This window comes from Battus philenor, unplaced genomic scaffold, assembly GCF_028537555.1.
Source record: "Battus philenor isolate CCGP_79_NKW_IND1 unplaced genomic scaffold, ilBatPhil1.0.hap1 SCAF_4, whole genome shotgun sequence".
Lineage (NCBI taxonomy): Eukaryota > Metazoa > Arthropoda > Insecta > Lepidoptera > Papilionidae > Battus > Battus philenor.
This window is the reverse complement of record NW_027181704.1, coordinates 2,153,931-2,173,015: the sequence shown is the minus strand read 5'-3', so window position 1 is coordinate 2,173,015 and position 19,085 is coordinate 2,153,931. Positions and strand designations below refer to the sequence as shown.

At 32.0% G+C, this 19,085-nt stretch overlaps 1 protein-coding gene across 1 annotated transcript in view; it reads left to right on the top strand.

Annotated features, from left to right (window-relative positions):
• Nucleotides 1-5,713, top strand: part of LOC137928708 (proton-coupled amino acid transporter-like protein pathetic) — an 87,778-nt gene extending 82,065 nt beyond the window's left edge. The window contains exons 8-10 of the mRNA XM_068771653.1: nucleotides 2,282-2,494; nucleotides 3,537-3,706; nucleotides 4,861-5,713. Of these exons, the coding sequence (XP_068627754.1) occupies nucleotides 2,282-2,494; nucleotides 3,537-3,706; nucleotides 4,861-5,156 (679 nt within the window). The 3' untranslated portion in view covers nucleotides 5,157-5,713. The remainder of the gene's footprint in view (nucleotides 1-2,281; nucleotides 2,495-3,536; nucleotides 3,707-4,860) is intronic.
• The last annotated feature ends 13,372 nt before the right edge of the window (nucleotides 5,714-19,085 follow it).

The following is a 19,085-nucleotide window of genomic DNA, read 5'->3' as shown; positions in this document are numbered from 1 at the left end:
TCTTAAATTAAAAATGACTCTACTAATCTTATAGAACATTGTATCATAAATTTTCTAATATCTTGTAGACGAGACTTATTAAAAAAAAACATGAAATAGCGTAGAATTTTTCTAAAGTTCTGGCGCAGCGAAAGATATCCACACACAACAGGACAAACGACTTTTTAATGTCTTCATTTTTTTTTAAATTCTCTCCTAAAGTTCTGGCGCATCGAAAGATATCCACACACAAGGCGAACAAACGACTTTTTTAATGTGTCCAGAAGACGCTAGATGGAAGCAGCTTCCTCACGTTCTTATAGGTAATCAAGGGTGTCCGTGTCAATATTGACCCATCCCATGGCTGATACAGTGATGATGCGTATATCTTTATTAATGAATGATATAAATAAATCATATCATTCATTAATGGCAGCCATTAAACGCCCGCGCGAGGTAAAAACCTCCCTCAAAGATTGCTACAATGTCTTATACTGCCTGCATCCAATGACTTCTAACAATCTTATGTCGTCATTGCTTGTGAAGGTAACAACCAACATTGTGTTTACAGCCTCTTGGGTGGTACTCGAGAACCTTTTAGCCCTAACAGCCTCCGGCTATATCAGCAATATGGTTCGGTTTGCCCATGTGCTATATTATACTGTTTTAATTTGATTTTAGTATGTATAAAACGACAGCGTCGTAAGTTACAGATATATATTTTATATCTTATACTTACTTGTTGTATTTATTAATTTAAACTCTTTATATCTTACTCTTATAAAATATACGAATGTACATATATTTAGGATTACATAATTAACTGCCTGTGAAACTATGTAACAGTATTAATTAACAATATTACGTAATAATAACGATTTAATTAGATCAAATCCTTGTATAACAGTTTAGTCAAGATCCGTTACAATTAAACCTAATGGTGGTTTAGAATGATTTATACCAATTATTGTTTTCGCGTTACATATTATAGCTAACAGAGTTAGTATAATTCCGCTAGAGAGATAGAGAATCGTGTATATTTGCATCTGAAGAGCAAGGAAATGGTCCTGATTTTTCTACGAGATCGAATTAGAAATGTAGAAATCCGTAGACGAAGAAAAGTGAACGACATAGCCTAACGGATTAGTAAGTTAAACTGGCATTTAGCGACAGAACAGATATCCCCTAAAGCCTTAAGATACTGGAGTCCAGTGGGGACCAGTAAACGACAGTAAATTTGATGTATCTCTTTGATGTAGCATATTTTCAAATTATGGAAAAACAACGTAAATACAATAAACCAGAACAATTAGTCGTGTTTTTCATTGTCATTAAAAGGTGTGATACTGCTTACAGTAACTAATCCGGAGCTTATTCAGAAGCTTTGATTCACTATTTAATTTATCGAATAAAGAAACAATAAATCTCTTTGATCGTTTTTTTTTTTAAATTAGGATAGAAATTTCACAGACATTAGCATCCGTTCTTTTGTTTTTACAATAACGTTTAATATTTTCGATTCTTTTGGTATCTTACAGCGTTTACTGACTCCTTTGAACTGTTTACTAACTTAAATAGTAAACTATTTAACACTAAGTTGACTTCAACTTACAAGTTATTATTTTGGTCACTTTTTTAAATCATTGATGTCTTGTTTGTTTTTAATGACGCCCTAACAATGTCTGAACTCTTAATGGACTTTGGTTTCTAAAACCGAAAACTTGTGGATTATTTAGATAAAAGAGACAATAAGAGATTTAGTTTGTGGTCTCACTAGATATGCGATTAGTATTTTGATTTGACGATGCCCGGGTGCCCTGAGTCACGGTTCGATAGGTTTCTTATTTATATAATTTAGATTCAAAATTAATTTTGCTAAGTTTGAAACTATTACAACTATTTAATGTATTCATTTTAAAATAATTATGATTTACAAAAAAAAAACTTGCCTATACTCTTTAACAGTACGCTTTGTAATGGAATGGAAAATGTCGAATATGAGATGTTCAGTTTGTATTTGGAACTATTGTAGAATGATTTAAAATCAATTATATGCTAGATCATTAAAAAGAGATTGATTTGATATAATTGACTTTCAAAGTCCTCTGAACTTGCATAACTAAGCACTGCAGTTGATTCTAAATTTAAAACTTAAAAGTACGTCATGTCGTTGTGGAGTCTTCTTTATTAATGTCGATTCCACCGCGCGGTGGCCCTTTTATACGTTTACGAACGCCATCTGTCGACGCTGATCGAAACTACAAGTTTCCAACAATTTTATATTTTGATGTTTTAATTGCAGTACTGTTATATTCGCAATGGAAGGCATCGGTGTGGTTATGCCAGTTGAGAACGAGATGGCTAAACCGGAGCAGTTCCTCGGATGTCCAGGAGTACTGAACGTGGCTATGACTATTGTGATCAGTTTATACGGCTTGGTGGGTTTCTTCGGTTACATCAGATATGGTGACGATGTTCGAGGCAGCGTCACTCTTAATCTTCCTCAAGATGAACTGTAAGTTAAAAATATGAAAATAACTATGAATGTATATTTGGAACAAGTGTTTTAACTTGTAACATAATTAGTGAACGATATATGTGTGTGAATCGATTTTCGTACTTGCATCAAAAAGCATTAATGAAATCGAGGTATGAGGAAAAAATGTGGCTTGATATTCTTTTATCTATCTTATGCCTTGATAATCCATAGGCTAAAAAAAAATTTGAAAAATGTTCTATTTAGTATGACAAGGCATTTCTTTTCAGTCGATAGACGTTTACTGCAAAGCCTTCCCCAAAGATCACTTAGATGATTGGTCTGCCTGCATCAAGTGACACCCCGCAAACTTACCTATGTCGTCAGTTTGCCTTGTGGAGGCATATATTTATGTACTCCTAATATTTTAGAAGAAAATATAAGGTGTTAAAAACCCTTAATAATAACCAATGTTCGAAATCAGAGAAGCTATTTTTAGCATTTATATCGTAAATCTATAAAATGTGTATTCCTTTTTTAAGGTCTAATAAGATCGACTGAAAATCAAGATAGTTTGTTAAATACATTTATTTAAACAATACATAAATAAATATAGTCACTTTGTACAATGATGAGTCAAAATATATATATCTAATTGCTGTAAGAGTTTAATTTGCGACTTTTGGTTGAAATTTTCTTAGTCTCTTACGTGTCTAGACACAGTCGAATAAACTGCTGTTAATCTACGGTTTGCTTCAAAATAATTTGAATAAAATTGATTTATAAAATAGTGTAAATAAACTACCTTTTATCGCGATTTGAGTACTTAAAAATTGTAACAGTTAAAAATAGTTTCAACTTAAAAAGAATATTTTGAAAAAAGTACATGTAAACAAAGTTTTACAATTTTTTAAAAAAAATATATTATGTGGAAATAAAAAAATTGTTAAACATTAAATATAAAACTAAATTGAGTTTCTATATCGAGTCTTTTGCTTGCATCATATTTAACCCATTCTTGTACTCTTCGCGAATTGTTTGACTTCTGGAAAGATTTCAACAAATATCTAAAATTTGTCAGGCTAGCACAAAGCGCGAAAATACTTATGGCGCTCGCGATCCTGTTCACATACAGCCTGCAATTCTACGTGCCGATGGAAATGATTTGGCGGCAGCTGCATCACAAGATATCCGTGAAATATCACAACATTACGCAGATATCAATACGTACATTCGCTGTGGTCGCATCAGGTAATTGACCTTTCACACTTTTAGTTTTATGAGCAGACGTAGCCCAGAGGTAAGGGCAGAAACTACAATCGTAGGTCACGGGTTTGATTCTTGAGATACATCTTCTATAATTCACACTTTGAGAATTAATCAATTGCCACTGCTTACAATATATAGTATAGCGGGTAACAAAATAAAAGGAATGGGGAAAAAGTAAAACACTAATGTGAAATAAATAAAAAGAAAAAATTAAAATAGACAGTTACGTAAATAAGAAAAAATTGTTTAATTGTGATAAAATGTGAAATTAAATTAAATAAAATTGTCGCACGAAATACAACGACTTACAAAAAGTCACATAGGTAGTGTGGGACAGAGATAGTCGCAAGTTCGATACCTACGATACAATCTTATGTAATTAACTGTGAATTATCCACTTTGTGCCTTACCACAAGTAACAAATAAGTTTCCAAAGCATCGGCCTCAGTGTCCTGTGAATGTTAAAATATCTCACTCGCCAATCCGTCTACCAAGGGTGCCGATTATGACATATTCCTTCATAGATCTTTTAAGGGAGACGTGCCTTGTAGTAGGCGCCCATGGGCTGAAACCACAAAGACGATAACTTTTACTTTTTGGTTCGAAATAAATTACTAAATCGTATCGTTACAAGTAAATCAATTGTCATTTCGCAGTTTACACATTTTAACATCACTGGATTATTTTTCTAAAGACAAAGACACGCTATTTTGCCACAAAAGAACTATTTTTTTTTTATGTAAAAATTAATTAATAACCCCTTTTTTTGTAAAAATTAATTCAAGTATATCTGTCAACAGTGTGTTTTTTTATATTTTAATGGTCAAATCATATTCTATTCAACATAATAATTTTATTATGACTTTTTAATGAAATTTATATTTTATTTTGACCTGTGAAACAAAATAGGTGTTGAAAATTCCTCTTCTAGCTTATGCTAGCTTCAGTACACTTCATACATTTTTAATTCGTATCACGATATATTAAAACAAAATAAAAAAAAATATTATAATTATTTCACATTAACATAGTAATGAAATTCGAAAAATATATGACAAAGTAATAATTTGAAATCATGTTTTCGAACGCGAATGTTATGTCCAATTTTTTGACATTAATTTCCATTTTTTTTACAGTCGCACTCGCCGCCGCATTTCCCGACTTGGAGCTATTCATCAGTCTATGCGGCGCCATCTTCTTATCCAGCCTCGGTCTCTTATTCCCAGCCATAGTCGAAACCGTCCACAAATGGGACCGTGGGCTTGGATCCTTCAACTGGATACTATGGAAGAATTGTTTCATCGCCTTAATATCGCTCGTTGCCCTTTTCGCCGGATCCTATGTTTCTATAAAAGGCATAATAGAAAAATTCAACGAACCAGTCCTTGAAAAATTGTTGAACGGATCTTTGAATGATACGCGAGGAATGTAAACATAATTACAAAGCAACAAAATATCCGTACAAGTACAATTTTAATTAAGTACTAGTATTAATGAGTATTTGTCAAACGTAGTCTCTCGATATGGTCCTCACAGAAAAGCTTATAGGCACTCGAAATGCTATGAAGAGGGTTCCGCACATTTATTTCTTTACGAGATCGAAATATGAATGAGGAGATGCGTAGACAAAGTTCAGCGAATCGGCGAGCTTAATTGGCAATGAGCAGGCTTCAAGGTTCTTGAGTAGGGACCACGGATCAGCAAAAGCAGCGTAGGAAAAGGTCAATGACCTTTTCAAGGTCCTTGAAGATACTGAATTCTGACCGCTTCGTTCCGGTCTATTGGAAGTATCCAGGGGTGACCTATGATTAGCAGTGAGCATCTTGCGACTAAAATAATTATAATTTATGAAGTAGTAAAGGCTAAGTTAAACCCAAATTGTCTATGTTTAACATAATATTTTGACCATGTAAATTATTATTTATGATATGTAAAATCATTCTGTAGAACCGTTGGAGAAGTGTATTTAAAATAAAACAAGATTGTATTATCGGTTGCATATAATACTTGACAATCATTGTCTAATATTGATGACGAACAATGATAGAATCAAGAATTAATGAATTCGTATTAGATAATTGTTATGTCATTTTAAATATACATTGATATAACGTAGTTTTCTTTGTATGTATAAAGAAAATTTGTAAAATTTTCTGTGTAATGTAATGTTTGTAATGGAAACTTTTTGTATTTTAAATACACTGATAATGTTCTAAAATCGTATTTTAAATTTTAATCTTACATGAATGTTCTAGAAGCTTTTTGGTGATACATATTTTATATACTGATAACAGTTGTTGTAAATAACATATGACAAAACATGATACGGTTTAAGTGATTTTTTTATTATAATTGTAAAAGAATAACATTTGTTTTAATCTAGTTTATTGCTTTAATTTATAGATTAAATTAAATACGACCAAACAATGTAATTACGTAAGGTGTAATTAAAAATGTAATGAAAATTATTTATGAATTGTTTATAAAAAAATTACTCATTATAAATCTTTATTAGCACTGAATTATTTCTTGTATAGGTTAATATTTAATTTATAGTTCTAATTCAAATCATTCCATGAATTAAACCTGTGGTTGCCAGGTCTATGGCGTTGTCGAATACAGTTCTCGGGGCTGACGACCCACGTAGCATGTTCAGGAAAGTCTCCATCAATGAAATTAAATAACTGACTAGACCTCTCTCCCTTCCGCAGCCAGATATTTAATAATTCTTAAATACATTTAAGATGTAACTGATAAATTAATAATATAAACATTAATAGAACTAATTTCTTACATAAGTTGCCATTAACAAAACTATTTAATATTAGTTTTATACAAATAACAACTCGCAATAAAATTAAGAAACATTAGTTATATATGTATTAGATATAAATTTTATTATAAATGACGATCTATTATTAAGTCTTGAAACAATTTTGACAAAGATTTAGGCACCAATTAAATAATGAGAAACTCTGAATGTAAAATAAATGTATAAAAAAACACGAGTACAATATATTTCTTACTAGCGCTATGCGAAAAAAAATGTGATAATTAATTTTAATCGTTTAGTTTTATTTTGTGTAATTAATTAAATTGAATTAAATAATAATTGTTTTTGATTTACTTAATTTTTGAAGTACGAAACTAACCGATATAGATCATCGCATTGACGAGTTGTAAAGGCGCGCAACGTATGGTCACATAGCGTGCAAAATATAGCCTCTTGGACAGACAACCTTATTAAAAATGTCGTAAAACGTAGGATGGAGGCCGCTGCTAACCGGTCTTATTGGTCATTAATGGGGAAGAGCCTTTATCCAATAACGAACATCCTAGGACTGAAATCGCGATGATGATATTGATATACCGCATCAAATATGAGAAATCGTTTCATCCATCCACTTGCAGATAACAACAAATCAGCTGTCTGTTTTCAGCTACAGAATGTCAATACGGATTTGATCTTTGACTTGCAGCCAACCTCAATTTGACCATTAAAGATGAATGTTCCCCACATCCCGTCAAAGAGTAAGCACCTAGTAATACCAGCACTGCTCTCCCTTCACGACTCCCTACCTACGCTTGGTAAACAGATTTAGACGCTTCTACACCTGTATCCTAAATGGTTTTACTCCTTCTGTCTTGAGCCGGATATGTAAGTTCCACTTACCCTCACCAGATGACCAGGCATACCCATGGTAATACGGAAATCAGATCATCGAATCAGCTGGATTCCAATAACGTATATACTTCTTTATTTTATTTTTGTGTTTTATGATATTAACTATTTTCAACTAAATTAATTTATCTCTGCACCGCCCAAAATGGTTAACTGGCAGAAAATGCTTTCGGCATTAAGTTCGCTGTTATACATAAAATGTATAAAAAGTGTTCAAATAAATTAATAATTACTAAGTATATTTTTGTCTATAATAATTATTATTAAATGTACATAAAAAATATGAATTTAAAGAAAGAAATATGATACAAAAGAAAAAATTTCTAAACAAATAATCACTAAGAAGTTAAACAGTCTCCTTGCGAACGACAAACTTCTTTGTTAACAAGGAAAGTTGAGCGCATATTTTCATATGCGATACGAGAAACGAAATTTTCGTCATCCAAGGGGACGGATGGTTATTCTAATAATACGCATCTTACTTTATCTACACTCGGTTTTACCCGAGGATTGTAATTTTACTTTTGCCTTAACAGCATTGCTTGAGTGGGATTTCCCTTTTGCAATGGCATCATCACAAAGTAATTTGTCACTTTCTATTATTAATTTCAAATTATGTTATTTTAATTTCTGTTCAGTTTTGTTAAAAGCAATCTATAGTGTTGTATTATTAAAAGAGATGATAACGTTAAGATTTTCGTCGCTATATACGGGATGGAAGGTTTGAATCTTTACATACGGGATGTTTGATTATAAATATAAAAGTTTTAAAAGAGTAAAGTCATGTACTGACATATAGTAAACCTTACTCATAATAATTTAGAGAAATAATATAATGATAAAACATGTAGAAGAAAATTCGGATCTTCCTTAGAAACCTTGTTGGCTGTACTCCAAAAGATATTGCATATCTGTTGCATTCATATAAAAAAAAATTAAACTTATTTCATGCTGATCACTTTGTATGGGATGATTGAATATAAATGAATATATATTATTAATTAAAGGATAATGGATATAACTTATAATTAATAATTAATTACCCTATATATCAAATATCTGGGTACATGGCTTAACGAAGATTGGAATAGCGACTTAGAAATAAAGACGCGAATTGAAATTGCACGTGGCGCTTTCAACGCGATGAAGAAAGTGCTATGTAGTCGCAGCATCAACATCAAGCTGCGAACCCGTTTGCTTCACTGTTACATCTGGCCTATTATACTGTACGGATGTGAGGCCTGGACCATAAAGGAAGACCTTCGTAAGCGTATAGAGGCTTTCGAAATGTGGACATATAGACGCATGCTGTTCATAAGCTGGACTCAGAAGGTGACCAACGTCGAAGTTCTGAAACGAATCGGCCATATACGCGCACTAATGCTCACAGTAAAACGAAGGAAAGTCGCTTACTTGGGACACGTTCTTCGACACCAACGATACAATCTCCTTCAACTTATCATGATGGGAAAGGTCGCTGGTAAAAGGAAGGTTGGTAGGAGAAAGAAGTCGTGGCTTCGTAACATTAGAGAGTGGACCGGAATCGCCAGCGCTGCTGAGCTATTACGCAGAACTAAAAATAAGGAAGAGAGCAGGAAGCTGATAGCCAACCTCCACTAGTTGGAGAGGCACTTCAAGAAGAAGAAGACCCTGTATATTGCTGAGCACAAAATGCTGAGATCTTGTCTGTGAGCAGCGGCAATCGTGTATAATTAATGCAAAGAGTGTCAATTATAACAAGATTCTACTATCCCAAGAATCGAACCCGGGACTTATGATCGCAAGTCTCATATCTACCGATATACAGGCGCTGCTAATTATGGGAAATAAAAATACACACACTTGTGGGAGAAAAATGGCAACATTAGGATAGAAAGATGATAAGATTGACATTGGCAGATGCCGGTTGCTGTGTGGTTGTATCAATTAAAGTTTTAGGTGTAAAATCGAGTATTTTTTTCATTTAGCATCCCACATATATATTAAATACTATACATATTTATGACAAATATATTATTTATAATAAAATTTGTTTATAATATATTCGTCAATGGTTTTCAAATACAATTATTGAACAAATTACTTCGCCAATATTTAATAATATGATAATACAGAAATTAATTAACATACAAAAGCGGTAAAGCTCTTTCTCTCAAAATACATTCTAACCAAACGAATACATTTATATATCTTTACATTTATAAATCGTAAACATTATTATAAGTTGATGATACGTTCAGGTTAATTAATATTTATCCAGTACCGGTTTTTCGAGGATCCGATTTATATTTTTTTAATTACACTCTAACTTTTAATTAAATGGTAATTGACTGACAACAATTTTTTTGGAAAATAAATTATTGCGAATTCTGTTTAAGTAAAATAACCGGTGTTTATTAAATCAAAATTTAATATTGAATGGCTTGGTTGGTTATGATGACGTCATTGATGGCATTTCGCTTACATTCGGCTTTTACGTGTTTAAGCAATCACAATGTATAATTATAACTTATGCTATTTTTCTCATCATAACTCGAGATGAACTTTACCAATTTTATGCATCTTTCTTATTATAAGTTTCCTAATATTTGTATTCTTTTTATCGTATGTATTTTTATGGCCCCTGTCTTTAGGGGCGTCTCGTTCTTCCCCGTCTGTCTGTTTTTATCATATTTTCGTTCTCCATCTCATTCATTCATCAATTTTTTATTCTTCACAAATTTTTTCATAGCTTTAATTTTTTTCTAATCCTTTCATTTATCAACTCACTTTCATTGCCTTTTCACCAGAATACTACAGGTTTACATTTTGTTCTGTTTTGCTTTATTATTATTTATTTATTTTCTTTTTTTATACATTAACATTTCTTTATAATCTAATTTTTACTTTTCCTATTTTCACACTTCATTTATCACAGATTTAAGTGTTTATTTTGAATGGTCTTTTACACGTTTGTTTGTTCCTTTGAATGGTCTCTCCTATAACCTTTCTGCAGTACTCTAGAAATTTGCCTCGCTTCTTCTCGTTGTCCATAAGGGATGCAATATTTCTTTCTTCGACCCCCTGCTGTAACCAAAACTGGCAATCCTTTCTCAGGGCACCAAATACGGGACAGCCGGTGATCAGGTGCACCAGAGTTTGGTCCACCATAGAGTCACAGGTTCACAAGGGACTCTACTAGAGTTTAAACCTATGCAAATACCCAGCGGATCCCCAATTCCTGTATCGTATGTATTGTAATAATCATAATAGTAGTAGTAGAGTGTTTGTGGCATAGATCTTAAACATCAACATTTTTTCATCATCTTCGTCATCACTTCAGACGTAGAATGTTCACTACTTTACATTTTTACTGCATCACTGCTGATTTTTGATAAGACCGGTTGGAAGCGGCCGTCTAGCGCTTACAAACCACCATAACAAAGTTATTTATTAACACACCAGAAAATACTACTAATATTATGTATCTAAAACATTAACCTTTAAATGCATGACTTTTATTTATAGTTCACAAGTTTACATCTTACAGATAAGTACACTATAATGCAGGGAGAAATAGAAAAAAAATATATGTAATATTTTTTATACTTATTTATATACAATATATGTGATATTGTATATGTCTATGCATTTACCGAGTGTTCAAAGCGGTATATTGCAGGTTTTTATCATTATACATTTAAGGGTTAAAATATACACTATGACTTTATAGTAACTGTCCTTATATTTATTAAGATTCGAAAATATTATTCAAAAATAAAAAAGTAAACGTTTGTTGTATGACCTAGATATAAATATCTATTTCATAGTATATAACAACAGTATAATATGAGATCGATTAATTTTTAAAAATGTAAATTTTTATGACTCATTTTTGGATTGAATTTTGATCTGATTTGAAACCGGAATGAGCGCTTGCAAGAGGACTTCGCATGTTCGCGTTTATATAAATGTGCATGTAAAGGCACGTTCATATGAGATCGTGTGCGTGTGTGTATTCTAATGCTTAATTGATTTAAATGAATATCTGAACCTATTGTATAATTGCAATAATCCGGTAACATATAGTAAATATTCTATTGTAAGGCAGCGGATTGGTTTTCTGGGTCGTATTGCATAGCGAGCAGATGAGTTCATTTGTAACAAAGAGCATTCGTACCTATTCAGGTAGAGATAGCCCAATAGTAGAGTGTTGAGACAGGCGATTACATGTGCACTAATTATATAGGGTTGTCACTGCACACAAATTAGTTTTCAGATGATGGACAGCAGCGAAGCTTGCGTGACATAATACTTAATACTTACTTCATAATAAGAGAGCTATGTTAAAAATCTTTACACTAAAATTATTGCTAAAGTTGTTGACTAAAAAATAGAAATTTCTGATGTTGTTAACGAAACAAAAATTTAAAATATTTTTTTGGGTTAAAAAATCGAAATCATACAAAAATAAGGTATAGGTAGTCCAGTAGTAAAGGTCTGAGACTTGCGACTGTAACGTCGCGGATTCGATTTCCGGGATAGGGTCTAATATAATTCAAAATTTGTGAATTAATCATATAGGGCTGCCACTCTTCACAAAACAAGTTTTCTGAAGATGGGCAGCAGTTTTATCTGGGTAAAACCACATTGCGATCGCCACCCCGCCTGCAAAGCGTGGCAATTATGCTGTATTCCCCATAGATATCTTTAACGATGTCAGTGACACGAATGCTTTTCCCATATGTGTAAATGTAAGTGTATAAGACTAGACCGGATGGATATTTAAATAAGTGATAAATGTAAAGAAAATAGGAAATTCAAAATTAAATTATGAAGGAATAAAAATGTAGGAATATATCAAAATAAATAAAAACAAAGCTAAACAGTACAAAATATATACTGTACGGGAAGGCGACGAAAGTGATGAATGAAATTATTTCTGAAGAATTTAAAAAATGAATAAATGAAGAACTTTGAGGGAAAAAGATGAGGACGAAAATAATAAAATCTGTGAAAAAAAATTATTGTTAATGTCCAATACAAGGAAAGAACGAGAGGCTTTCCAAGGACAGGTGATATAAAAAAATAAATAAAAAAGTAAATACGATAAGAACACATCAGAAAAGTTATAACAAAATTTGAAGGACCTTATGACGTGACCAAGGGAAAAATGATTAGTTATTATTGTTATATATTTTTTTATTAGTTTAAGCTGTAAAAACTGAATTGAAGTGAAATCGTGTCAATGGCATCATCAAAATACTATAAATTAAAGAAATTAAGCTATAAAAGTATGAACAATTCATTGTTTTTCGAAATAGACTCATAGCAACCTGGAATAGCATTGAGAGAAACAGTGGACGCACTTCTCTTGTCACCACTTTCGAACACAGTTACCGCTTCTTCTACATATTAAACTACTAATACTACTACTCCGCTAGCTCAGTGACCCAAAGTGGGTCTTGGCCTCCGAAGCGAGAGACTTCCACTTTATCTTGCGCCATCGTCTGCCATTGGTTGACATATTAAACCGTATATATTTTTCTTTTATATTTGACTGTGTATTTTTCAAAAATGATACATGGGTCAAATATTGCCTTGTTTAGCCGAATACGCATAAAAAAGTATTCGGCTACATGCGTACATTGTTCTTGAAATCTTTCAAAACATGCAATCAAATGCTTGTGTACCAATTTGTATCTTCTGTTTTTGTTTTCGAGAACAATTGTTATGTAATAGCCTGTGCGTTCAAAGAACAAGGCGATCGCGTTTCGCTATACTTCTTCGTCTCCTAAATTTGTAAACAATCCTTCTAATTGAAACAATCACTGTGATTGTCTTTTGGTTTGAGGATCATAACAATAAATCCAACTTCTATTACGATTATGTCACCGTCAAATTTCGTAATAATTTCACTAATCAATGCATGACTTATTCGTACTTGATTATAATTTGAGATAACCATCCATTACATAGCTTCTTGAAAGTTTAAATGATCATAAAAATATTTTTAATGGGCGAGCAATCTTGCTGGAATTTTCTGGAACAAAACTCATATTTATTATACCTCTCAATCTCTCTTATATCCATCCAAAGGTTGTCCGGTAGAGCAATGAGACTGTTTCTTGTACCTATATATAAACTGTTTCTTTTTTTAATTATTATCTGAATTATTTTGTCATATATCCTTTAAGTTTTTATAAAGTGTAAATAAATCAAAAATTAAAATAAATGACTTCGATGTGGTTTTACCTGCCGCTGTGAAAGAACATCTTCCGTATGGATTATCACTGATATTAGTACAATTATATTAAAACTAGTTACAATAATTGTAAAAAGTGGCATCTGATCGACCTATCACCAATAGCTAGAAAATCGTAAAAAGTTATACAACGAAATATTTCACGTGTTAATCCATGATGACGCTGATACTAATTTTTAATTTGCCGCCATCTTGAAAAAATATTTGACAGAATGATGACATCTACTATGTTAAGATGTTTAAATAATTCTATTTTCGAATTGTGATGCTATTATATTTAAAACGGCCAGTTCTAAAAACTTTATGTGTTAAATACGTATCTATTGCTTTACTTAGAGCAACTAATTTTAAATATGAAGTACCACTGCGTACCATGTTTTTTTTTTTTTAAATCAACATAAATATTAGTATTGAAACAGTCATCTCACTTATTATTGTATTAGAAAGATTAAAGTCGCCGCCGTTTCAGCCCATAGACGCCTTCTGCAAGATATAAATCTTCCTCACGAATATCTATGGGGAATATACCTTATCGTCACGCTTGGCAGGCGAATTGGCAATCGCAGTGTGGTATTATGGTACGCAGAGGACACTGTTGCCTATATTCTGGAAGCTTGTTTGTGAGCAGTAGCAATCCTGTATAATTAATTAATAAATTGTGAATTATATGAAATTGTATCCAGAGAAACCTTTTTGTCTTCTATCTCTAGGCTACTACTACTCTATTTATATTTGTCGATTCTTTAACTAAAAAACAATTTAATAACTTTTGTAACGGTGATCTATTTCGTTAACAATGTCACATTTTTTTATTTTCAAGTCGACATTCATTTTAATGCATAAATTCTTCAACAAAGCTCTGTAAAAAACAATCTGCTTCCAGTTCAAATGAATCCAGTTGAATTTCGGTTAGTGTGGTTAACAACAAATATTTACATTTCAATGGCTTTGTATTTTGTATCTGTGCTGATCTTTTGGATTAAAAGATCAGTATTTTTATCTGCTGAAAAACAAATTTGTTACGAAAAATCTGTGCATCTTATGTGATTTAGTGTCATCCAAATACATTCCGTATTAAATAAATCAAACTTTAATGTATGTAGATACAATGTTACAAAATAAAATGTCTACATAGATGGCGGAAAATAATTGTAACGCAAGGTTAGTTGCAATCGCTCCTCTGTGAAGGCCAACGAAAGGGAACCGTGCATACTAAATGTGCGGTACCTTTTCATTCGCCGTCTCCATTAGCACAGTTCCAATGTACACGCAATGTACCATTGTATATTTTAACAAGTCAGCTTTGCGTACAATATGTACGTAATGGACATAATATTACATACCTGCTCTATATATCTTGAATAGAATTAAATGTTTGATTAACTAATGCTTACCGTATGTTATATTATATTATATTATATTATATTATATTATATTATATTATATTACATTATATTATATAATATTATAGTATGCCATTATACATCCTACCCTGCGCTCGCTGATCTGTGGTATTTACTCCAGAATCTTAAGTCCGACGAGGCAATGTATGTGCAATGAGGTTGTCGTTACTAAAGATGTAAACGTAATTTATAAATAGGTATACAAAGATTATATATATATATATATCTATATATGTATGCATGGCAACACTGGAATAAAATTCCACTTAAATTATTGTTATAGAAAACTACAACGCACAATTTGATTTTGAAATTTCAACTTTTATAGCTAATTCAGATGATCTGTTCACGAAGGAAAACAAGTCAGTGACCAAATGGGAGTTGGCAGGCCACATCGCACACAACATAGCCTCTTTGGACATAAGATTCTGGAGTAAATGCCACAGACTATATATATATAATTTCAAACACTATATATATAATTTCAAACAGTTCGAAAACAGCATTCTCATTCTGCTATTGTGTGGAGTAAAGAAAACATAACTAATCGATCACAAGGTAGATTATAATACTTATTAAGATTATTTACGTAAATATCTCTTTTCATCTTACTGGTAATTTTCCATGTTAATGAACGATTTCAAGGTAAAGAACTATCTTTTTTATTACTTACGACCAACCGAGAATTGCAAATAAAAAAATTACTTTCAAACTATATTTACGTACCAAAATTCATTATAACTGTTTAAATGTGTTAAATAATACAGAATATATATTATTTATATTATATATTATTATATATTCCTTTTCATTATCATCATCAATTCAATCATGTGACGTCCACAGCTGAACATATACTTCCCCTATAGATTTCTAATGCGGATTGGAATCAGCTAGCATTCAGCGTTTTTCGACAAACATATCTAAGTCGTTTGTCCACCTTGTAGCTGGTTACGATATATAGCTTACTTAATTGTTTTTTTTTTTTCTTCGAACAATGGCGTTGTTATAACACCATCGTCATTCCAGCCTTAAGACGTCCAGTACTGGGCATAAGCCTCTCCTATATTTCCAATGGAAACATTCGAACGTGGTCAACAACCAGCCTCTTCTGTTTACCTTCAAAAGCTCATCTATCTACCTTATGGGAGGACATCTATCGCTGCTTTTGCTGGTTTACCATCGGCCGCTTCAACCTGTCAATCCGATGAGCTATCTCATCATCTATGATTCGGTCCTATAGATGTATTCATAGCATATACCTCTACGCAACCTGTGGAGCAACTGAGAGCTTACAAATGGTACCTAGAGAGTTGTTACATGACGTTACGATCTTATCAGGGAGACCGGAAAGTAATGTCTTTTTTTCGACATATTTTACAGAAAAAACCGATTTATTTTTACCGCTCCGGCATTGAAAATTTCTATACTAGATGGAAAAAGGTTGTTGATAACTAAGATGAATATGTTCTTGATTAGAAATAAAAACTTGGTTAAAAGTGTAGTGACGAAAGCGACATTACTTTCCGATCCCCCTAATACATAATTTACACAAATTACTCACCTGTCCAAAAGCAAACTTACGACTTATGTTCGGTAATCATAGTTCTTAACCACTAAACTGCAACAGAGCATAGATAACTATAATCGCTATAAAATTACATAACGATGACGCAACAATAATTCGTAGCGGCGAATATTTGACCCAAACAGAAAGTGACTCAATGGGATAAGTCATTGTGAAAGTGTGAACATTCTTGTTGTTATATAAGCGAAACATAAATTTTGTCTGCCGGAAATAAAATCTGGCCAATTGTGACAATTGGAGTTGATCAACAAAAGTAAGGAAAGTATTGTCACTTAGTTTCACTTCGTGAGAATATCTAACATTACTCTGATTCATAATACTTTGTCTTATATTGTTTTTATACACATGGTGATGCATATATAAAAGCTTTCAAGGTTTATTCATAGCTCATTTCTTAGCGGTAACTTTGTAACTTACACCTATATCCAAAAATATGTATTAATTTATCACTGTGATATATGACATTAATTGTTTTTTTTTCTATCATAATCGGGTATGCCAGTTACATGTGGCAGTACAGTCTGCTAGGACAGATAATAAATAATAATTAACTTTAATGTGTAATAATCAAAAATTTTATATACTTTTTCTTATGATATTATCAATACTTTATATACTATATCTGAAACCATTAATTTCTGGTAAGGATTTAACACTCTTTTTTATTTTGCTTCCTTTTTGAGGCCTTTACGTCGCTATATGTGGGATAGAGATTTTGTTTGCTTAAATAAGTTTTTCAATTTTTTTATTTTACTTTCTTCTCTCATACCTCTTAAGCTATTTTATTAATCTGTCTTATTAATCATCTGTCTTTCCACACATCTCTTTCATTCTTAACATTCTGTTTTCCTTTTACATGTAAAAGATTCAGGCGTTACCTCGCGTAAGTCAATCCTAACTAAGAAAGGGACTAATATATAGCTACTTCCGCCATGCAGCAGTAGTCGTGAAATGAAGTGCACCACCAGCCAGCCCGCTGATAAATGCGCGTGCGGTAAACGATGCGAAACCCAACTACCGTCTTTAATCTACTCTCTCTCTCTATATATATATATATATATATATATATATATACATATATATATCCTTTTACCTTTCATCTCTCTACCGAACGTATCACAGTAAGTTTATTTATTTTATAATGACAGTACATTATCATTGGACTTATTTCATAGTTTAATTAATTTCTCTTATAACTTAACAATCACTTTTTATGTCTTTAATTCTTATTTCGAATACACACATCCCTTAAAAGCTTTTACACCTTATATACCAGTTTTCCGAACAAACTTCCTGAAGTTACAGGGCTATCGCGTTCCAATGGTTAATAATAATAAGTATATTTCAAATTGATCAATTTTATTATCGATTTAAAGTGAAATAAATAAATTGTAATAAATACTGTTTCTGATTAAGTTAACGCTGCCGTAAGGTTTCTACAGCTTCATCTGACATGAGTTCACGAACCAGGGTCAGTGAATTATGCTAAATTTAAAATAAGACATCGCATTTCAGATCCCACAGACGTTCGCACGAAGGAAGCTTACCTCTAGTGCCTGTGATTATAGTGGATAAAGTGTACGGTTTGTAAGGCTTCAACCATTCGCCAATCTAGGCAAGTATTCTAATAATAAATAATTATATTTCGGTATCTATAAATATTAACCAATGGAACTGTAGCAACGTGTGAACTGTCAAACACGTGAGGTACATTTTTAAAGCAATATATCATCACACAACTTTCTATAAATAAATGTCTTTAATTTTTTTTATTCTTTTCTTTGTTCTTTCCTTTTTGGGAAACGTGGTTCTAATAAATCTTTCACAAAGTGTCTCCTCAAGTTGAGGCTTGACCAAGGTAAATAGGAAACATGTTATTATATTTATAGCTATATATTCGTGAAAAAATGTAAGTATTTTGTAAAAACGAAATATTTTATTCTAATATTTGTTTACAGAAAAATTAATTCCATGAGTTGAAATAAATCATTACAATATGAATGAATATATATTAATCATATAGTTGTTATTTACATAACTGACATTATGTATAACATTTTGTGTTACTTTTGACTTCCTTATATTTGCATTGTTTTTATTTATTTTTTTGACATACAATACACGAAGTTCACATATACAACGTAGAAATATAATAACGGTGAAATAAATTATAAAATGTTACGTTCTATTTTCGAATTTATTTTCAATATATTTTTATGTGAATATAAATAGACAAACATTACGTGTCATCAAAATATCATTGACAAAAATTAATTTTTAATGGAAACAGGCGTTACCCCGCGGAAGTCCATCCTAAGCAAAAAAAGTACCTATATTTAGCCACTTCTGCACATGCAGTGGTAGTCCACTCTGTGCTTGGCACTAATCGGTGTAACATAGCTCCTGAGGATACCCCGTGGAGGGGTGAAATACGTGTTGAGTAG